The sequence below is a fragment of the Podarcis pityusensis genome, assembly GCF_964106645.2.
Source record: "Podarcis pityusensis genome assembly, chromosome: 2".
In the NCBI taxonomy this organism is placed as follows: domain Eukaryota; kingdom Metazoa; phylum Chordata; class Lepidosauria; order Squamata; family Lacertidae; genus Podarcis; species Podarcis pityusensis.
The window spans coordinates 103,300,478-103,323,491 of NC_138029.1; the positions used below are offsets into that span (position 1 = coordinate 103,300,478).

The 23,014-nt window shown below is 40.0% G+C and overlaps 2 protein-coding genes across 29 annotated transcripts in view; one reads left to right on the forward strand and one right to left on the reverse strand.

Annotated features, from left to right (window-relative positions):
* Positions 1 to 23,014, forward strand: part of LOC308471644 (uncharacterized protein) — an 88,264-nt gene that overhangs the window by 19,849 nt on the left and 45,401 nt on the right. For 3 of the 23 annotated variants that reach the window (XM_080995918.1, XM_080995917.1, XM_080995915.1), the window contains exon 3: positions 17,681 to 17,913. The exons of 4 other annotated variants lie outside the window; for them this stretch is intronic. In XM_080995918.1, coding sequence (XP_080852044.1) covers positions 17,681 to 17,913 — 233 coding nt within the window. 16 more of the 23 variants (XR_013983016.1, XR_013983018.1, XR_013983006.1 and 13 more) reach the window with 12 other exon arrangements.
* The window catches only part of PTPRG (protein tyrosine phosphatase receptor type G), a 542,845-nt gene that overhangs the window by 6,912 nt on the left and 512,919 nt on the right, over positions 1 to 23,014 (reverse strand). For all 6 annotated transcript variants that reach the window (XM_080995611.1, XM_080995608.1, XM_080995607.1 and 3 more), the window contains exons 16-28: positions 21,383 to 21,479; positions 20,526 to 20,608; positions 20,158 to 20,292; positions 17,448 to 17,582; positions 15,845 to 16,008; positions 14,333 to 14,468; positions 13,229 to 13,375; positions 10,783 to 10,876; positions 8,951 to 9,027; positions 7,831 to 7,959; positions 5,868 to 6,014; positions 3,471 to 3,613; positions 865 to 1,000 (exon numbers count right to left, since the gene is read on the reverse strand). In XM_080995611.1, coding sequence (XP_080851737.1) covers positions 865 to 1,000; positions 3,471 to 3,613; positions 5,868 to 6,014; positions 7,831 to 7,959; positions 8,951 to 9,027; positions 10,783 to 10,876; positions 13,229 to 13,375; positions 14,333 to 14,468; positions 15,845 to 16,008; positions 17,448 to 17,582; positions 20,158 to 20,292; positions 20,526 to 20,608; positions 21,383 to 21,479 — 1,623 coding nt within the window. The remainder of the gene's footprint in view (positions 1 to 864; positions 1,001 to 3,470; positions 3,614 to 5,867; positions 6,015 to 7,830; positions 7,960 to 8,950; positions 9,028 to 10,782; positions 10,877 to 13,228; positions 13,376 to 14,332; positions 14,469 to 15,844; positions 16,009 to 17,447; positions 17,583 to 20,157; positions 20,293 to 20,525; positions 20,609 to 21,382; positions 21,480 to 23,014) is intronic.

Below are 23,014 nucleotides of genomic sequence, written 5' to 3' on the forward strand. Positions count from 1 at the left end.
TAACTATTTACAAAGGGCAGTAACACAGATTCAACCAAAAGACTTGCCTCTTCAATCAATTTTGTTGGTTGTGCGTTACAGCTGGACCCCCGCCCACTTATTGCAATAGAATCACCCTCATTTTTTTTCAGTCACCTCTCACAAACTACATCTTCAATAAAGGTTTGTTTACTCGCCTTCTTTTAATATTACGTGCACCTCCTTTCTGCTCTGATCTAGTCTAAAGAGTCCTGTGCTTCCTGTGAAGCCTACAGGCACAATGCAGGGATGGAAACATCTCTAATTTAACAGATGTTCATCTGGGACCAAAGCAGAGCACTGCCACTCATTCATTCTAACCCTTATCTGAGCATGTAAGTCTGAACACTGTGTAGCGTACTTAACGACTACGTATTAGAAACGAACATGTTTTGAAGTAAATAAAGGAGCATAGGGACAGAGGTTGATGGGGAAGCCGGGAGGGAAAAGAGCGAATAAGGTACTGCATTGTTTTGTTGTAGTATTGTGAAAACTGTAATGAACTATAGTCTAAAAACCCCAAACCCTGCAGGAATATGACAAGTTAAAAAGTAGCTGAATGGTAGCACTGACTCCATGGATAGTCTCCATCCTGGAACAAACTCTGTTGGATTTAAGAAAGAAAGGGAATTCCGACCCTAGATAAATAAAGGTCAGGGTCTAAGATGGTGCTTATTGCTGCACTGTGGTTCTTAGTTGTGCAGGATATCTGGCAGCAAAACTGGTGGAGACTCTATGACTGTATGTGGAAGAGGAGTCTTTTAGCTTTCTGACTTCACGGGCACAGGGGCATGGGACAGTATGCCAAACATGTGCATAGATTTTATCTCCTTTTTAAAGACTTACAATGTCTGTAAATACTCCAGGCCTCATCAGATTGATCATCTTTGCCACCTGGAAAACGTCAACAGCATTTTCATTCTCCAGCTGCTGGGACAGAGTGGTAAGGGCACATAATGTTCCAGCCGCCACTGCTCCATACCTGCAAACCCACAGAACAGTTGCATTCAGATGCTCATAGGTGAATCATAAAGTCCCCTGTCAAGCAGCAATGAAAATCTGATGACTGTGTATCAGCTTTAGTTTTCTTTGAATTGCACCTATAATCTCTGCCAGATAGGTGTACCTATACTTGGGATTAGTTTGTTGTTGTATTAATGAATAAAATAAGTGATGATGTGGTCGAGTGCACAGAAGGAAAATTTTCATTTTCAGCTACATTTCCTCAGAATGCAGTTAAAAGTGGAACATATATTATGTATGAAGGCATAAAAATAAAAATCAGTGAATATAACAAATAACCCCAAAAGCAATTTACAAAGAAATGACTCAGCACTGTTAGAAACAGAGGTTTGATATTTTTTGTCTCACGAAATGCCCAGATCAATAACTGTCTTAATTCTGAATATTTCAAGAGCAGCAAAAGTATTCAGAATCTAGGTGAGCATTAAAACTAGCAATGGCTTAATATTGTTTTGGCTAAAGCATCTGTATTTTATAATGCACTTTAGCAAGTCAAGATGTGAAAGAAAAGTCATATATAGAGCCCTTAATTGTTCTTTTCAGACCCATCTGTGCATGATGATAATACACCACACATCCAGCCATCATTTCCTAAGGAGAGGGACAAAAATAACTAAGTAAGAAAGTATGTAAAAGACACTGGAGGGACACACACTCATTAGTTGATTGCTGTGTTGGGCTGGGTAGCTTCTTGAATGAATGTCTCATCCGCACATTTTGTTCTGATTTGGAGAAAGAACCCAAGGTACACGGAGAAAGCACTTGATTTTTCAGCAATTTGCTTAGTAGGCCAGGATGTCATGGTCTCCATAAGAACCACTGACCTATCCTCAATATCTAGTCCTCAATATCTAGTCCTACACATTCTGCAGGACACAATCTTGGTGGTTGCTTGTTCTGTGTAAGGGTGTAGGGTTGAAATAACACCACTGGCATGGACAAGTCACTGGCTGAAAAGGTCTTGGAGAGCCCATTATGATGTACCACCGTTGGTGAATAATTGTTCCTGATGGACTCCTGAGTGTTCTGGGGATTCTCCTACCAATATGGCTGTTGTGGCTGACCTCCAGAATAGGAAATGCCTTTAGCATTGACACAACCACTGCCAAGCACCCTGTTTCATGGGTAGAACTCAGGCTCATTGGTTTTCTGAAAAACCTAGGGTGATGCAATGACTGGCTAGGTAGCCAGAGTGACAGTGGAAAATACTCAAGATGTATTTAACCAAACCAATTATTGTAATTGTGTGTGTTGTATACTGCCTTGCTCTATTTTTTAATGAACATGTGGTCTATAAAAATGTGTTGAAATTCATTCCAAGACCTATTCTATGGTGATGATGGCACCGAAGAAATTATACTTCTTAATCACCAGTGCATTGACATGGGTCAGTCAGTGGAGCTGTTCCAAGTGATGAGGAGATGGTTGCATGCTAGTCCACAAGTTAGCAAGGAGGAAGCCTTGGCAGCCTGCTGTGACCACTTTGCAAAACACTTTGCTGATGAATTCACTTGCATGTATTCCAGCTTAAACTCTGCACTGGAAGCGGGAATCTATGGCTTCATTTGAGGTTGCTGCTTGTACTGTTTTGAAGGATAAATTTTAGCTTGTTTAGCCTGAGGCTAACCGCTTGCATTTTGGTCCGTGTCCATTGCGGCCGATTAAGAATGCCAGATGGGAGGCTGGCCAAGTGGGTGGTTGGAACTCTGAATTCTTCCTTGAATGAGAAATTAGTTGTGAGACCTTTATTGAAAAGCTTTCTCCGCAATGGTGGCAACTCAAACCCAAGCTTTCTTGGACAAGACTCTTATTATTTAGATCCTTTCTGATCTGGGTTGAAGCCCAGCTTGAGGACAGAAATGGCTTTGATTGCCTTGGTGGATGAAGTACTGGCTTCCAATTCTGTTACAGGCCCAATCTAAGATACTGAAGTGGCTTGGGACCAGGATATGTAAAGGAAGGTCTATTTCTGCATGAACCTGCTAGTCAATCTTCATCAACTTCCAAAGCCCTGCTCTGCAAGGTGATTTTTTTTTTTTTGGAAGGGTAGGTCCTTTTCACTGGCAGCACCCTAACTGTGAACTAGATTAGAGTGGCCCTTTCTCTGCTGTTCTTTATGTGAGTGATTAAGGCATTTTTGTTCTGTCAGGCTTTTAATGTGTCTTAAATTTTACCTAGTTATACTTTTGTTTACCTGTGCTATTTTGGCTTTATATGCTCTTTTTAATTGTGTTACTATTGTTATAAACCATGTTGGAGGCTCTTTTTTAGAGCCAATAGGTGGTACAGACTTGTTTTATAAACAAACAAATAAAATACTTGTGCCCCCCTTTCCACTAATCAGATGAAAGGCCAAATAAGCTTCCATATTTACTGTAATCTTTCTTATCCAATCTATAAAATGAATATGATTTGATGGATATACATACTCATCGTGAACAATGGTGGGGCCATCTCTTGTTAAGGCCTCTTCCTTGATTACATTGATAAGCTCAAAGGTACTGCTGATTGGGGCATCTGGGTTTGGCCATTTGGGACACTGAAAATGGCGTACTTCCAAAACATAGTCATCCTGAAACGAAAACCAACCCAACAGTTAATCGTTTTAATTCCACTTTTACGTTTAAAAATGCACTTCTAACATTCCGATAGATTCACTGATCACCTCTAGCTAAAAAGAAGTTAATCCAGCCTCGGATTGCTGTGAGGAAGCATGTCTTGTCTTCTGCCCATAGAAGCAGGAACTCTCTTTCTGCAAGTGGCATGTGGTAACCTTCAATTTTATTTAAGAACAAAAGAAGTCCTTGCTGAATTAGATCAATGGCCCATCTAGCCCAGAGTCCTGTCCTCAGAGTGGCTAACCAGATGCCCGTGGGAAGCTTACAACAGCTGCCACGCACTGGGCTGACATCTTCATCAAACTATACAATCCAAGGTCTCGGTCCTGGTCACTCACCACTAGTCAGACCCCTGACTAGTGAAAGTAGTGTCTATGTGAAAGATGTTTTTTGCACCAACATGCATCACTTTTTACTTGTTTACACTAAATTGCATTTTCCATTCTACTACCCATTCATTCAGTCAAGAGAGGTCATTTTGGAATGCGTCACAATAGTTTTTTGTTTGTTTTAACAACCCTGAACAATTTAGCACCATCAGCAAACTTGACCACTTCACTGCTCACCCTTACCTCTCAATCATTTATGAACAAGTTAAAAAGCACAGGTCCCAATATCGATCCTCGTGGGACTGCATTTTCTATGTCTCTCAATTTGGAGAACTGACCATTTATTCCTCCTCTCTGCTTTCTGCTACTTAACCTACAAGAGGACCTCTTCTCTTAATTTATGACAACTAAGCTTATGTGGCCGCCTTTGGTGAGGAACTCTTGTCTAAAGCTTTTTAAAAGTGCAAGTCTGCTACATCAACCAGATCACATCTATATACTTGTTGACTATCAAATAACTCTAATAGGTTCATGAGTCAGGACTTAACATGTTAGAAGCCGTGCTGATTCCGTTCAACAATGCTTGTTCTTCTATATGCTTGGTGTGTTTTTTTATTTGTTAACAGTGCTATGCACCAGTTTTGCCAGGACAGATGTTAAGCTAACTGGCCTGTAATTTCCAGGACACCCCACTCCTGCAATCTCTTTTAAAAAATGGTGGCTACTTCCCAGTTCTCAGGATATGGAGGCTGATCAGAGGTGGAGGAAAAGTTACATATGTTTGTTAGCGGTTCATGAGGCAGCATGGTTGGGGCATTTTTGCTCTCCTGGCTTCCCAACAGACTGGGTTGTTGGCATGGAGAGGGGAGAAGTGATTTCTGGGGAAGCTGGCCCATTGTGAGTCACAGTGTGCTGGCAATCTGATGCTCCTGCTGCCATGCACTGCTTGGGCCAAACTCCCTGCACACTTACCCTCTTCCTCTCAGTAGATGCCAGCAAGCTGCTGTGTTGGAAAGCTTGGAGAGCAACTGTGCCCCACTTGTGGGGCCTTGGCTGCTCCTGCACTGATCATTTCTCATCTGTCTCCATGGTGCTCGCTACGGACTTGCAGTGCATATGCTCACAAAAGAGTGTAAGAATAGAGAAAAGGCATGATGGGGTCAACTAGCTCTCTGGCATGCCCACTTGCATTTAGAAGTTGCAACTTGCTATATAAAGAATAACTGATCTCCTTACTTAGGAGTAACCTACTTGCAGGTGCCATTTGTCCAGAAATTGCACAGAACATTGCAGAGAAGGTAACACCGCTTAAAACTGAGCGGGGAACCTGCAGCCCAGTTTCAAAACTCTACTGCTAGGTGTGGCCACCAACAGATTACACCCAAGGGAATACAGCCCACAACACAAAAACGACCCCCCACTCTTGCCTTAAGAGGGAATCACTTGCCCCAAACAAAATCTAGATATTGATACCTAATAACCAACTCCACTTGTGAGGCCCGCAAAAGCTGCTTTCAATAGCAGTGATGCATACAGAGAAATAGCTAATGAACATGCACCCTTAGTACATTCTTCTTAAAAATGAAAATAAAACCAAGCCCTTGGTGTAATTCCTGTCTGAGGAACTTTCACCTTTGGATCAGATAAAAGCTGAAATGTTATGACCTTCTGTGGAAATGGTATACTGAAAACAAAACTGGTATGTGACAGGAGAAGACCTCTGGGAAGAAATGAGGGAAACTGATAAGTCCACTATGACCAAACAAAGACATTAAACCAATCCCACTGAAACGAATGCATATCAATTGTTAACTGACAGCAGCAGTACTTTGAATGCCAAGCAGACTCCAGATTCACCTCTGGAGGATGTTTTATATACCTGGGTAGCCTCAAGGATAAAGTCATGGATGATGATCTGCTCCTCATTAGAGAGGCACAGTCTGTCTTTGCTGATAAGGGTCACAGTAAATGCCTCACAGTTCATGGATTCTTCTCGACTTGGCCAGTACACAAATTCATCCTCTGCCTAAAGACAAAATGAATCAAACAGACCTTTTTGGTATATTTCTTTACTTTCTACATGAGCAAAATTCAAAGAACCAAAACTTGGTTTAATAGGAAGAAATACAAATTGATCTTTCTTTCTTTTTACAAAATGTATCCTGTTAAAACAACAGTATGAATATCATAGGGATACTCTGAGCTTCCCAATCAGGGCAAGTTTGATATTTAATTGGTTTCACAGGGAACTGCATATTTTAGAACATTTATAAAATTAAAATTTTATAGAGAGGTACAGATTTTGCAGAAATACAATAACATTTTATAATGTGGTTTTTCATGTCTTAAGGTAAGCACCTGCTTGAAGCCACAAAGGTCATTAGATATTGACATGTTATTTCCTTTATTTGCTATCCATAGAGCCCTTTAGGACTTGATTCAAAGCCTCAAAATTCCCTTTTATAATAGTAACTTCAGGACATACAGAGATACTATATGTGTATAACACACACACACACACACACGGGCACACACACACACCCTACAGTTGTACTTCATGCTATATATTTTTAAAGTATTGTAAGTTCACAATGAATTTTGAAGAATAAAAATGAATTTTCCTTAAATATTCTGCTTCTATTTAATTTTCAAAATCAGTACATTAAAAACATAACACCACACATATACACACACCCCTCATTCTTAACAGCATTGATCCAGATAACCCGATTCTGGTTTGGGAAATCCAACCAAAATAAAACCTGCTTAGGACAGCACAAACTTAGTTAAGGGCACATAACTGTTAGAATCTACATCTTACCCTGAATTCAGTGTGAATACCTGAGAACAGGGGTAGCCAACCTGGTACTCTCCAGATGTTGCAAATGAGCATTTCCATCAGCCATAGACAGAATGGCCAATGGTCAGGAATGATGGAGGTTGCAGTCTACAATATCTGGATGGCACCATGTTGCCTACTCCTGCCTTAGAAAATGACATTGTGTCCCAACCAGTGACGAATGCTGGCAGACAAAGAGCCCTGGAGCAGATGGAAATGTGGGCTCGCTCTCTTGTTCTTCTAATCAGTTTTGGAGTTCATATACCAGAAGCCCACAGTTCCAGGAGAAATACCACCAGAGTCATGGGAGGAATACAGATTCTAGTCCTGTGCCATAGTCCACAAATCCATTAGATATTATGGGAAGGTGCAGATAAATTATGACTGCCACTTCACTGCTCACTAAGAACCATTATGCCAACAACTCACTGTGTGTTTCTGTCTTTCTACACAACCAATCAACTGGGATAACAACTATTTAGGCACCTGCAGTAATTTAATGGAAATGACAACATACTGCTCAGCTGTTTTGTAAGATGCCCGTCTATAGAGCTCCACTGCAACAGTAAACAAAGTAATTTTACATGTTCTGTTGTTCAAGAAGATAAGGGCAGGCAGATATTATTTCTCATTGGCATTAGAGAAAGAGAGGTCACAAATGGAGATTGATATCCCTGAGGGGTGACCGGTGCAAAAGCGCTAAAGTTTTCCTTTCCTTTTGAAAAAGCTCACTGGATAGACTTTGCCTTCACAGTAGGGCAGCACAGAACTGGGACATTTTGCAGGGATGCTGACAGAACACAACAGGTTTCCTCCCTCCCACTGTCTTCCCTCAACTTCTTTCCCAGGCGTCTTTGGATACTGTGGATTATGGAACTGTTAAAGGAGACATCAACTATGCTTTGCATTGAAATACAGCCATAATATGTAGTTAAGTGGCCCAGTTCTTGCTCCCTGCTGTGATACATCATTAATATAAAGTAGGTGGAGTTAAATAACTTACAAAGCTCTGGTTATCCGGAAGCATGACAATGATCTGTGCATTGTGATCCCAGATCATTCTCCAGAAATCTTTAGTCGTGTGTGGCAGGGGATGTTGTGTAATGATGAACTCGTTGCTCCGATAGTAACCCTTTTAAAGCAAGAACCAAATGCAGCAGTTACTCAGTGCATAGAATAGTTTGGAAACTTCATGGATGAGAGCAGACAATACAAGTTTATTAGATTGCTAAATTTTCAAAGCTCCCTGCTGTGTTAATTTATCCTAAAACAATACTGGAGAATATATAAGCGAAAAATAAACGCTATAAACATGTTTCACTTCTCTGAATAGTTTCCACCAGGAACGGCAACCCACTGAGTGTAGAGGACCACAGTGGAAACAACTAAGATGAGCTGCAACTAATATTTGTTTACCCTAATTAAAAATAATGGATTCAGCACAGTTATTAGATATATTGCCTTCCTTCTGTGATGCCACTTGTTCTAGTTTCTGGTACAGCAAATGTCACTTCAGATGTTTTAAAAAAATTCCTCCAGTAGAATGACACTGTCAATGACAAAATATGCAAATGACACACAATATGCAACTATGAAGAATATGACTGGCCAATGTAGGGCATGGCCCATCTCTCCTGCACAGCAGCTCACAGAGCAGTGCAAGCAGGGCAGGATCTCCACAGGACTGAATGAACCTTTTAACTACACCATAGTCCTTGGCTGGGACATATATCCATTGCAGCATGCTGGTTATTACCTGGAATGGGAGATGTGCTGGGCTCCTCTCATTCTACATAATAGCTGGCATGCTTTAGTGAACATCTGCCCAGTCAAGGGCTGGCAAGGGAATCAGAGTTAGAAGACTCAATTGAAGCTCTGTGGTGATCTCATCCCATGAGCTGTGCATGCAGGAGAGGATGAATTGTGTACCTAATTCCCTAAGTTATAAAAAATGAATTTCTTTTAATTCTAAGCAGCACTGTATAACGTTTGTTGCACACAGTGGCTGTTCTTTGGAAAAAAGAATCACCTCATTGAAAAAAGAAACAAAAGAGCTATTTGCAACAATAGATAAAACCAACTGAACAATTTTATATTCGGTTACTTTCTGTTGATTTTCTTACCATAATATAAGAGGCATTAATGTAATCAGTTCCTTTCATTCCAGGTAATGGTGCCAGTCCCACCCTTGCTCGTTCAGCTGCAAACAAACAAATGAACAGACGAAAAGCCCATATCAAACAAAACTCACAATCTTAGCACAGCTATCATAACACAACTCCTATTTCTCCCAGGGCCAGACCCAGTATCATAAAATTTGCTGAGCTCATGCAGGAGATAAAGCTATAAAAATGATAAAAATGAAATGTTTGCACAAGGATATAATTTCAGCAATAAAATTTTACTACTTTCTGCTATCCCCAGATGCCAAATAATAGTTAATAGCGAATTCCCTCTCCACTATGAAATTCACCCAGGGCCTTGGGCCAGATACTCCCAGCCTAATTTACATCACAAGTTTGTTGTGAGGATAAATAGAGTCAGGACTATGTGCCTTGAGCTCCTTGGAGAAAGGGCAGAGGATGAAAATGTAATAAATGAAATAAAGATTTGATGATGATCATATCATTTATGGGCAACTACACACAACAACATTTGATTTATTTTTGCTGCTCTCATCCCTTCCCAAAAGTAGTGACAGCAACAGCCACTTCCCTAACTTCAGGGCAAGTCAGCAGCTATCCTCTGAGAACCACATTAATTGAAGTTAACTACCACAGAATGCACACACACAGCAGTGGATTTATCTAGACCAGGTATGTCCAAAGTCTGTTTCGAGGGCCTAATCCAGCCCGCTGGTCGGTTTAATCCAGCCCCCGTGGCAGTTTATTTCCTGGGGTAAAATCCTAAAAAAATCTCATCAATTCTAAATTCAACCCTAAAAAAGCTCAACAACTTTGGGGTAAAATCCTAAAAAAAGTCAACAACTTTGGTCGGCCCTCACGGCCCTTCACTTCATCAAATCTGGCCCTCTTTGAAAAAGGTTTGGATACCACTGGACTCTTCTAATGACTGCAGAGGTAGCCACGCTTACCAATTCTTTTGCGGAGTGAGCATAAAAAACTTCAGCAAAGCAGATAAGCAAAAATGTTTGGCGACTAATGTCAAGGACCCCATATAAGTTTTGCCTCCCAGCCATTGAAGCGCTTCTAAGGATCAACTTAATATTTCAGATGTAATATTTTTATTGTAGGACTAACACAGACAAATCATCCTTAATGATGCATACCCCATTTACTTATTTAGATTTATTCACCCATTGGCATGAAGAATTGAGGTGAATTACAACACTTTGAAAACCAATGCCATAAATATTTGGGACCTGCAACAAAAAGTTGCAGCATGCAGACCTCCTGTTCAGTGTCCCAGCCAGCCATGCTCTCCTTCACAATACTCTGTTCCATTCCCACGCCTACCTCGTTTTCCATCTCCCCACCAACAAACAGCATTATATGGCTATTGAGCATGGGCAGAATGCATTGAGCTGTTCATGGGGGGGGGGGGGGCGGAGTCTTTTCCCTTAGGATTTTTTTCTTCCCTAAAATTATTTTGCACTTCTGAAAGTGCTGATAATTGAATTTCTGCAGGAAAAGACAAGTGAAAATTCCTGGAAACTGTATTAAGTTCCCTGAAAATATCTGAAAATACTTCATCACTATATTAAACTCTTATACTTTCACTTGGTTCAAAACTTATTTGTATTTATGCATTGGAATGCATTAACATGCATCCAGTATCAGGAGCCACAAATCAGATTTATATTTAAAAAGAACTCTGACCCAATAGCACAAAACAATCCAATTGAGGGCCCACATCATTTCATGCAAACACAATTCAGAATTTAGCACAAGGAAATTATTCAGCACAACAATCAGACTTTAAGATGTGATCTTACATGGCACAACTGATGAGTTCCTGTTCTTTTCTTTGTTGCAGTCCTTCTGAGCACTGAAGCACTCCACGTACTTAGCATTGCATTGCATAACCAGCTAAAAAAATAAGCAAGAGTGATTAAGTCCTTTGCAGTTCTTTCTGTTTCTCACACATGCACACACACAAATATTTCTTATTTCTGGGGAAAAATGCATCTCTGGAAGACTAAACTGTAAAATATGCTAAAAGCATTCAAAACGCCAAGATGAACTGAACTTTCTGCCTAAAGAAAGGTACTTATACAAACACATGTTGGGCCCTCAAGTTTGCATAGGTCTCATTTATATCATGCAGGGTGAATGAAATTCCATTCCAACCTGGTTTGACAATGTCGATTTGAGTTCTGCTGAAGACATATTGCAAAGCCCCAAAGATATATGTAGGTCAGAACAGGTCTCAGGAAACAAAAAAGCTCTCTCTGTTCTTTTATAAAACTTCAAAACAAGACTACGCCTAAGGAATTTTCCCTCCTTGCTGCTATTGTGAACCTGAATGCTGCAGCTGAGATCAGTTATTCCTGGGCTTGCCTATTTTGCCTGCCAAGTTGACTGTGATACTTTCAGGGTAAAAAGTGAGCTTACTGTGACTGCTTCTCAAGATACTTCACAGACAAAATCATCAGATATTTTGTTCCCACTTGAGACGCCACAGTTAGTGATATTAAATTCTCAAGAATAATCTTTTGGAGAATATTCTTGACTAATGCGAATATTAGAGAATTTTCATTTAAAATAGAATATTCATTTTAATGCATTGAAAATGATATAATTTAATGTATTCAGAATGATATAAGTTGTTAATATACATGTTTATTAATGGGTAAACTTGTTTAGATGGCAACCAAAAATTGTACAGATACTTTTATTCAATGGGGCAATAACATGAATTTACATTCTTTGATTTTTTTTGCACCAAGCTTGAAATTGAAAATTCAACGTGAATGACTCACCACTAACCATATATGTAGTAAAAGAACCACAGTGAAAATATATAAGCACAAACATACTTGTCACTTGCAAGTATCAAATAAAAAAGTAAAACATGTTTTATAGTTAAAGTTAAATCATTCTAAGGTGATGGCACTAGTAATTGTCATGCTAAGGTTTGGTATAAGAAAACTCAGTAGTTAAATCATATTTTATTTTTCCATTAGAACATGTACATATTACAGGACATGTCAAAAAATACAATTGGCATGTTAAGGTTTGATACAAGTAAATTCAGTAATAGTCTATCTTGTGCTCCTAATAGCTCTAACACTTAATAACTGTTTTGGTGACTAAAACATAACTTGATAAACATAACTATATGCGTACATATAAAAAAGAAGCCATTAACATTAAATATATTATCATTATATGATAATATAATGTCAATCTCTGGTAAATGACACCTTATAAGATTGAATGTGGAGAATATTCTCCAGAGAATTTTCTAGCAGAGAATATTCTCACCTCACATCACTAGCCACAGTTAATGCAGGTTCAATAAGTGTAAACCTGGGTCCTACTTGCTCTACTTTTTATGGATAGTTTTTCACTTGTGTCACTGAAGATGTGGACAAGATCAAGGTGTTACTTTTAGTACAGAGAGCCCTTAACAGCTTGAGACCAGTTTACTTATGAGATCGCCTTACGTTACATGTGCGCTCTCAATCGCTTCAATCTGCAGAATAGGCACCGTTACAGATGACACACAATACTCATACCACAGTTGTCACAAATCAGTCTTTCAGTGTGGTGGCGCCTATACTTTGGAATTCTCTGCCTATTGACATCAGGAAGGTGCTTTTGCTGTACACCTTTTGTCACTTGTTTAAAACATGTTTCTTTAGCCAAGCCTATAATGGCACGTAGATGCTGATGTGTTTTAGATATATGTTTTAAATGCGTTTAAAATTCCACCCAGTCTGCAATATTTCATTCTTAGGAAAGGTGCTTAGGGTGCAATGGTGATAAACCTGCAGGATCTCTTCAATGACACAGATTATCATGATCCATTTCAGTCCCACTTTAGGCAAGATATAGGATGGAGACGGCCATGGTCACTTTTGTGGCTGACCTTTTCCAGAAGCTCACAAGGGAGAGTATCCCTGCTGGTTCTGCTGGACCTATCAGCAGCTTTCAGCACCATCTATCAGGTTGGGATAGCCTCTGATCCATTTCCAGGCTCTGAATTGAAGGATGAGTATTATGTCCTAAATGGCATAGGACTGGGATATTTAAATGCCCATCTACTCCTAGGTGAACTTGCCTTACACATTAAGACAACTTCAGAGGTGTAACCAAAAGTCTTTTCATCAGACCATTCCTCCCACCCATCCGCATTGATAAAGTACAGTTTTGGTCTGATCACTTTATCCCCCTAGGAAAGGCAGCAGGGCTGAACAAGCTAAGAATGAAGCTTACCTTGAACTGTTTCTCTAGCCGAGTCTTTCCTCCAATTCCAGGTATGAGAATGCTATTAACATAGCTATGTAGCTGGTTAGCAGAAACTTCAGTCTCTTTCCCAAGAATGGCTTCCAACAAGGCATCATGAATAAAAACATACTGCTCCTAGAATGGCAGGAAGCAAATAAAGAATGAAGCAAGCCCATAGTAAGTGGAGCATAGCTTCTTTAAAGGCAACTGTGTGAAGACTGTGTGAAAAGCGCTAGTTCACCTCCGAGTGAGGTTTGTACATCTACAGCTCTCAGAAGGGCCTTCTTAGTGCTGGCTTCTTGACTTTGGAATGCCTTCCCCTCTTGAAATCTTTTTGACACCAATTTTGGTTGGTTTTGGTGCCAGCTGAAAGCTTGCCTCTTTAGCCAGATGTATTAGAACACTGATTTTTTTGAGTAAGGTGTAGAGTTTAGAACTGTTGCCTCGCTAGTTTGATTTTATGTTCACTGTATCCCAACCTGGACCATTTGCTTAATGAAGGGCAAGTTAAAAATGAACCAACTAAATAAAAATACTGCTTAGATAAATTTTCAGATTTTCCCCATAGTTATCTCTGCTTGCTTTTTTTCCTTTTGCAGCTTGCTGTTCTGCTTATTATTATTTTTTATGTACTGAATTTCCCTTTTCTTCCTGTATGCCTCAGTTCCCTTCTTTTTCTAAGACTATTTTCTCCTTTACTTTTACAAAAAAGGAAAGTGGTGGTGGTAGTGAGACTTGCATCAACTTTAATCAATTGCTGTTCACCTTTACGAAAGTTCTCTGTGTTATAAAATATACATTACCTTGGCATACTAAAGGCCTTGTGGATACTAAAGACTGTAAGCCTTTGGGTCTAGTATTTTGAAAATTCTCTGTGAAGTGCTTGGTTTATTTTAAAAGCGACACAATTGCTAAATAATAATACGACAACTACATGCTTTTGCAAACTGAATTCACAGAAAAACATAAGAAATGCAGTATGTAACCTATGGAGATATTTCAGTGGAAATTACACTTGGCAGACCCTCTTGCAATATTTAATTGGCGACAATAGCTTGCTGCGGTAAAAACAAATGTGTCTCTGTGTTTTACCTCTGTCTGGACGAGGTAGTTGCGCTGTGTCCTGATGTGTTTCAGGAAACCCAGGGCGTTAACTGTGCTTTTGTCTTTTATCTGTTGCAGCATACTGTCTATAACAATGTAGGTACCAGTCCTGCCAACACCAGCGCTGACAAAACAGAAGTTTCAGGAGAAAGGCTAGTTAAACACTAATAAAGAATTGCAACACCATGCTAATATTGATATACAGTAGACGCTTCTTTACATTCACAAAGTCTTGCTCTTTAGATTTTCTATAATATGCAATGGCCAACTTTCAATTTGCTTGTAATTGCTGGGATCTTAGGTGTTTCTTTGAATCCTCGCACAAGGAACCTTAGCTCCCAGTGAATGCAGCTTCTGGGCCAAAAAAAGGTTGGCCAGTCTTGCTCAGCATTTAAAGACAGGTCAGCTGGTAAGATTCATTTTCAGTTGGTGATACTCTCCAGGTTTGAGAGAAACTTGGTGCGACTTGGTGGTGTAGCGGTTAGAGTGTTGGACAAGGATGTGGGGTGCAAATCCCTGCTCAGCCAGGAAGCTCAACTTGGGCCAGTCACAGCCTCTCTGCCTAACCTACCTCACAGGGTTGTTGTGGGGACTAAATGAGGAGAGGGAGAATCATGTATGCCACCTTGAGCTTCTTGAAGAAAAAGGTGGGCTATGAATGCAGTAAGTAAAATAATATATTAAATAAATATGTGAACATGCAAATATCTGCAAATTTAGGAAGTACATGTAGCACACACAGCTACTCTTTCCCAAAAAGGAGTCTTACATTTTGCAATCAGAACATATTAAGGAATCCCACTGATGAAAGTAGGATTCATTTACTTTTGCCCTTTCTGACAATTAAAAAAGCTCCAAAACATTCAACCCTTTAGCGGTAATTCAAAGCTAAAAAAAATAAGCCAAAATGTAAGAATACAGCATGTTAAAACAACAATACATTAAAAAGTCTGGAAAAGTTTAAATGTCTTCATCTGATGAATTCTTTTCTGAATCTGTTGTGGTTAAAGAAAAAGTTGCAAATGTTCTTGAGCAGCTGTGGTGTGGCATAGGGCAGTTCTGGATTAAACCTATTCGGTAGAACCTGAAAGCTCTGTCCCATAAAATGACAGCAAGCGATCACAGCATGAAATCCTGCAGCGAACTGCATAATCCTCTAGAATTCAATAAAAACTGCCCAGTTCTGCTGTGGATTACAGAATTATCAGATCCCAGAAAGTCATTCATCTATATAAGAGAATTTCACCCAGCAATGTGATGTGCTGTGCGGGACAGTTAATAAACTTGTATTGGACCAGAGAAATTGAAGTTCAAACTGTGGTTCAGCCAATGATTCAGTGAATGGTGTTGATAAATCACAATCTCTTCCTATTGCAAAATGGATATAATTGATTGTAAAGTGCACGATACATATGGGAAATACTGTTATGCTCTACTTCAGTTGTATATTAATCTACAACATGTTGCACGCAAAATTAGACTGAACTTGCCCAGCTGTACCTGCAGTGCACAACCACTGGGCCCATCTCAGCAGTCCTGGCTGCAGAGGATCTTCTTACAAATGTCAGCACTGGCAGTGCATATTCAGGCACACCCATGTCGGGCCACTGTGTGTAGTGATACTGAATGACCGTCCGTTCATTCTGTCGTCCTTTAGGGTTCCCCTAGTGAGCCAGAATATATGAAACACATACAGGAGGAAAACATATTAGTTGGGGATTGAACTGCACCATGTTCAGGTGTGAGATAAGCTTTAACCAGTGCCTATTCTTCTAATTTTTTTTTTTAAATCATTTTCACCTTTTGCAAATATTTTAACAAGAGAAACAAAATCTTTGCAAGTCTAATTTACCTTCCCCTCAACTTCCCTCCTTTCTGCGGTTATTTATTTTATATCTTTTTATTACTGCACATCTAATTCAAATATATTTACTAATTTTCCCTTATCTTCCCCTTAATTATCTCTTATTGTGCATGTTTATATCAGTCCCACTAATGTTTTGATTTGTTTACAGTGTATCTTCAAATAGTCAATAATTTCCCCCCCATTCTATTTTAAAAAGTCTCTCTTCTTGATTTCTTACTCTTTTGGCGAGTTTCTCAATTTCTTCTTTTAACTTGCTGCAAAAATATATAAATAAAATCACGATACTTTTCTACAAAGACTAAATAAATCACTGGCAGAAAGGTTGGTCTTTCTTGGTTTTCCATGCCCATGTGCCCCACACCTGACATCATGTTTGGTGTAGGTGTGGGCAGGTGAAGACATACTGGTAGCTGGATTGACTGCTTGTGCAGCTGATCCCTGCAAAAAGCAGGATTGAACTCTACATGCTTGAGCTGAAAAATAGGATTACATAGGCAAAACAACTGCCTAGCAATGACTCTCATTCTACAAGCACAGCCATTATTCAAATACCTGCCTCTGTGACCTTTCTTTGTGCATGTAGGGTAGTTGAGCATCCCCAGAACCAATTTACTAGTAGAGACATCATTCCATGCCAGAATGAAAGCTCTTCCATTTTATGACAGGATGCCATTGTGGCACTGCAGGCTTTGGACCTTGGGGTCTCAAATTTCACTGGGGCCCTGTGCAATGCCAAAATTTGGCACCCCCAGCCTCTTGTGGTCCATTCTAAAGCATAGTTGTGACATGCCCAAGGCTCCATATCCAGTGTGACCGAACCACAAAATTGCGCTCCCCTAAATCTGCCTCTGGGGTGGGGCCCCTGGAACATTTGAGGACCTGCTGCGACTGACTGGTTACACAATATAAAGTTGCTCAGCTCTGGAGTGAACTTGACTCTGTAGTTGTTTCAGTTGCAGAAGAAATATCCAATGTAAAGTGCTGGTGATGTGTTGTGGGATTGGTTTCAGCTTATGCAGTCAGCTGATGTGGACAGGGTGCTGGTGGATACATACCCGTCCATGTGTCCTCTTGTCCCCCATCCCTCCTGCCTTATTAAATCTAGGAGAGTGCATTTGAATGGCTGGGTCCAGATATTTCATCAAAGAGATATACAGCAGCTGTGTATATCGCACCCAATAGCATATTCCTAGTGTCTATCCTTTGTCCAAACCACAATGCAATAACACTTCTCACCTTTTTCATTTTTGCATTCCTGACTGTGAAGCGGCGGACTGTATAGCAAGCATGTATTTTTGTGCTCTTCAATGTGACAATGATATTGCCATATTCTTCACTGTTTTCTGATGGCCAGTATTGGTCACATTTTCTCTGAGAAAAGACAGAGTAGCATAGGATATTAGATTTTGAAGCGTGCTAGAGAACACAAGACCAGCAACATGCTAGAAAAGTCTTCCCTCCTTTTTCAGATGACTCTGGCCTGAAACCAGTATCAGCTGCAGCTTCTCAGCTGATGGGCCAGTTGAGAACGCAGGGAAGCGGTTGTCATCTGGAATGCCCTGGCCCCAGTTACCTTTTCTGCCACACAGGGAGTGAGTGTGAAAGACAGAACAACAGAGCCATATTCCATCAGCAGCTGGAGTGGAAAGCTGCACCTAAAAGTTGCCTCCCCTTTGTGCCATCTCTTAGTGGAATTGCAAAAGTGAGTGCTTCTTGTTTTCTTGGCCTTTTGTTGAACTTAGGTTGCAAGGGCACATTTGGTTTGAGGGTTCTTTGGAAATTATCATTGCCCGCAATGCCCAAACATGGGCAAGTGTGGAGGGGGGGATGGTACATTTTACTGGGGCCTGGAGAACTACAAGGCTGCAACATCATTACTAGAAGGACAACTGAGGCTACGTTGCAGCCCAGAGAGACTGTGCTCATGCTGTTAAAAGGGAACTTGCAGTTTGAGGGAGAGATTTGTGCTTTTCCTATGTGACTTGCTCACTGAAGATCCATCAGTCTCAGAGTTCCTTCTGCAGAGGAAGGAAGGACGGAGAGTTGATGGGGAGGACAAAGCAGAATAGGGTTATTGATCCTAGGGCTAGAGGAAGTCAGTGCTACATGTAGGATTTGCATGCCCAAAATATATGTGAGTAAATGTCTACTTCATAAGTATCTTACAGATCTTCCTTAGAACTTTCCTTGTGAAACACCGCATCTCAAAAAATCTACTTTGGGAAGAGTGTGTGTGACCTCTGCTTCTCTAACTAAATTAGATTTACAAAAAAAGCAGCCAACTTTTGGTGCAGTGTGTGTTGCCCTGGGCAAGAACATTAAGCTACCTAATTATTTTGTCTATTGTGTGCGAACTTGCAAGGTAAATTGACTTGGGTGAGATAATTCATGATTTCTCAATGAAAAAGGCCAGAAAAATAAATCTCTGAAGTGAATTGATCTATTTATGAAACATTTGCAGCTTGTTAGTCTTCTAAAAAAACCAAAAACATCAACAGGATAACAACTTCATTACGATCAACCAAAAAGTTACAAAATAATCAGCAAGCTTCAAATAACTCTTCTGCTACCAACAATGGCAAATAGTGTGTATATATTTGGGCCTTAGTAAAAAGGTCCTAGTGTGGACCGCGCTCTGTCAGGCAGTTACCTCAGGTGGCAGGTGTGGGGTTATAAGAAGTGATGGAAAACAGAGTTATTTGTGCCACGCAGCCTGCCCTGCATCCCTAAATTAGCCTGCTGTCCTCTGACGCAACGAGGAATGCTGACCAATTACCAGTGTTGAAGTAAGAGTCAACTGCCAATCTGGCTGGCTTCTGTACATGGAATTGTTCTTTACCCCGGTCGGCCAAATGCCTTTGGCCAGCTCTGGCCATGGTAAAATTTCAGAGGTGGAAAGTTTAATTAAAATGGAAACTTTTCCTTGGTAACATGCTATTCTATGTATGGGTTGTGATCATAGTATGTATGTGGCAGAGGGTCTGCACTGCAAGTTTGTACTGGGCTCCCTAAAATAATGCTTGGACCATGATCCCTTTTCTTATTGCTGATAGCATGAGTGCTAATGTTGACCTCATTTCAGTCTCTTGTTTGGCTTGTAGCATGAGGATTGGTCTTTTTAGAATGTTCTGGATCTGGCTCATTTCCTGCATTTTTAAAAAAGAACCCTCAGATTGCTCTAAGCGGCTCTGAGGTTGTTGGTTTTTTTTTTTGCTATTTGCCTGTGCTCTGGTATGCTGACTGTGAGAGTAAGTTCACCAATGTACTGGGCATGTACATTGTGTACTTTTGGCTACCACTTAGGGGTGCTGAAGCTGTGTTCTGCTGGATGTTGTGAATTTTTATACTGTTCTATTAAGGAAATGGTGCTTATCCACAGGTTCCTGTATCTATTAAATTGATGGTTAGGTTATTATGTACCAAATATTGTTATTTTGTATCAAATACTGTTATGTTTATTGTATTGACTGTCTGACATACTGTTTGGTATGTATTATTGATAGTGTGTTTTAATTTTTATTGATGTTGCATTTTTATATATTGTTGCTATTATTTTTGTTTAACTTCGTTACGTTGTTCATTTGAAACTGCTCTGAGAATAATTTTTATGGAATCACAGCATACATGTAAGTATGGTAATACTGATGACAGAGAATTCTTCTGGTGCTCTCTCTCTTCCAAACTTGGTTTCCTAGGCCCTCCTTTGTTCAGTGGTATGCTGCCTTCTCAGGAACCTTCTTTGACTCCTCTTTCTCTAGGGCACAATCAGCTCAGCCAGTGTCAGCCTTCTGCTTCCCCAGACCTTCTGTGACCTTAGGAGAGCTCAGCCTATCACTGCTAGAAGCAAGGCTTCAAGCATCACTACCACCACACCCATCCCCTTAGTCTTACAGATCACATAATCACAGTGAGAAAAGTAGCTAGTGAAAAACTGCATTGCCCTTACTCTTCCTTTTTCCACAAGGTTTGTAATCATGATGATAATTCCAGTGTTTTGCTCCCAAATCATTCTCCAGAAATCTTCAAATGTAGACTTTAAAGGTCCTTGGGTGGCAATGTAGGCTTTCGCTTTGTTGTAACCCTTCAAAGAAAACCATAAGGCAAAGCAAGATAAAGTATCTGCATGGCAGTCATATTAATAATGTATATATTGCAGTGTGAGATGCCTTTCCTGCTGAACGTTTGAGGAGTCTGGAGCTAAAGTTAGTCAACAGCAAAAAAAAAAATATAATAATTCTACAAGTACTAATGGTTTCTATTTCTTCTGTAGGACAGTGTTTCTCAAAAGAGAGATGAGAGCAAAAAACAACTTACATCAACATAATTGGCATTAATGTAGTCACTGTGCTTCGAGTCTTTTCCCGGCAAAGGTCTTAGCTTCACTCTACTGTGATCATCTTCAGGAAAGATAACAAACAGGCACAAAACAGGAAAACATATTAGGAGATTAAAACTATGGATTTCTTAAAAGGACAATTCCCTAACCAGAAAACTAATAAGCACAACTCCCATCAGCTCCAACTAGCATGGACGGCGAATGTCCAGGGCTGCTGGGAGTCCAACATCTGGAGGAAACCTTCATTGGCTCTTTTGGGGCTAAACCATTCTTTCCCTAAAGATTCTTTTTACTACTTATTAAATTTATATGCTGCCCTTCATTTGAAGATCACAAAACTTCTTCCATTCTCAACTGCACCAGTAAAATAATTTGCTGTCCAGAAAAAAAAAAGTGGCAGAAATGGTCAGCTAAGGGATCAAAAAGTTCTGGGTTTGTTTCTTTCCAGAGCACTTGGAAATGTGACAAACCCATTAGCAAGTTTGGGAGAGAATGGAACTAGCAAGGATTGTCAAATATGTAGTTCCCTCAAGTCGCTTTTCAGAGATTAGCATACCTAGATCAGACAGTAATTTAGGCTGAAACATTCAGCTGTGAAATCTTTAGGCAGGATTGCTACTTTCTAACCAAAAGCCAAAAGTATCTAATGTCAGACTGTCAATATCAGTCCTCTCAGAAAGCATACCTAACAGGGGTATCTTGTCCCTTGGATGAAAACAAACTTTTGTCACTCTAACTAACCTCATGCTAGGCAGACAGGCATTCTTACGCCAGTACTGTAGTATAAAGTGGACACTTTTTGTTACTGTTGTCTCTTAAGGCCTTTACTACTCACATGCTAAAATGTTGATGTATCTGTTTTTGTGCTTGTTGTCGGGGTGATTGGAATGTTCAGCGGTGATGTTCATGTCAGATGTACAACGCTGCACTTCCTGTTAAGAAAACAATTACATTGAAAAAGGCAGATGAGTGCAAAACATTTTGTCTGTCTCATTTTGCAAGCAGCTCATTCAGAACACATTGAAATGGTGGGTGTAATTGATTCTCTTCGCCCATGAGAATTCTTTCAGCATAACACTGCTTAAACATATCCTAGTTCTATTAAGGATATTGCCTGCTTCCCAGTATCTGATATAAGTCCATGGTGATTACAATTCATTGTGGTGCAACCCCCCACCCACCCACCGCTTTCCCATCTATCTAGAACTCCCTTAATAGCAGCCAGAATGCGACACCAATGTGGTCACAGGCCTTTTGCTAGCCATTTGCCCAAGGCTTAATTCTAATTAGAGCACTTTCAGAAGCAGGAACAACATAGCCAAAATAGCAACTCTGCTCTTAAAAGGGTTCTGAGCAAGTTTTATGCCATATAGCAACTCACAGTCATAACTCCCCAGGTCTGGTAGAGGAGTGAGTGCCTACCTAGGTAATACAAAGCAGTACAGTAAGCCCACAACTTGTAGGGGGTTACATTCTGGGGAATCGCCCCTAGAGCTAAAAACGTAAATAGTCAAAACACATTGGGTGCAATGGCAAGTAGGATTGCAGAAGTCTTTTCCCCCAGTTGCCCGTCCACTTTTTGACCCTTTTTAATTTTTGTAAAAAAAATGTTTGCCAAGCGTGTAAAGCTGAATGCACAAGGTTAAATGCACATAAGCTGCAGAGTGACTGTATTGAAGAAGTACTTGCAGTTTAGAACAGACTGAATTTACAGTGTTTCACAGGGGCCCAATGTGAACAAGGGTCCTAATGTATCATTAGAGTTCGTCACCAAAATAGACAACCAAGGGGGTAAAGTGAAGTGAAAAATGCAAAATAATCAAAATCGGCACATCAACATAATTGAACCACCTTAATTGTGACAACTCAAATATATATAGTCACAGCAGGTGCAGTAATCTTCTAACAGTTTGACTTCACCTCCTCCATTGTCTCTAGACAGACAGATGCCAACACACACACACGTGTGTTGGTTTCATTTCCCCCCTTAAGATGTGAGTGATTTCTTGTTTATCACATTCCACATTGAAGCCAGTGTTTACTTTGTAGGTGCTGTCTGTCTTCAATGCTTTTTTGTAACTTTAAATAATAATTAAAATATGTTAACGTTTTGATATTAAATAATATCAAAAAGTGTTAAGTTGGACAACACAGTGATTACACAGTCCTATGTTCCTCTTAGTCAGAAATGTCAATTCTGCCGTTTATTTTAAGTGTCCTAATTACATTTTAAAAATCTTTTTATAACAATGTAACATTGTTGCTTCTTTCTAGGGCATTTTCTCAATGTATTTAGCTGAATTTTATCCAAACGCTACTTCGGCAGGGTGCCGTGAGTGCCACCCGTTTCCCCTGTCCTCCCAAGGGTTACAAGATGCCACACTGTTTCATACCCCAGGCTTCACGTGTTAATCAGGAGCATCCTAATAAGGGAAGTCATTAGTACAGCACAGCTGCTGCAATGATG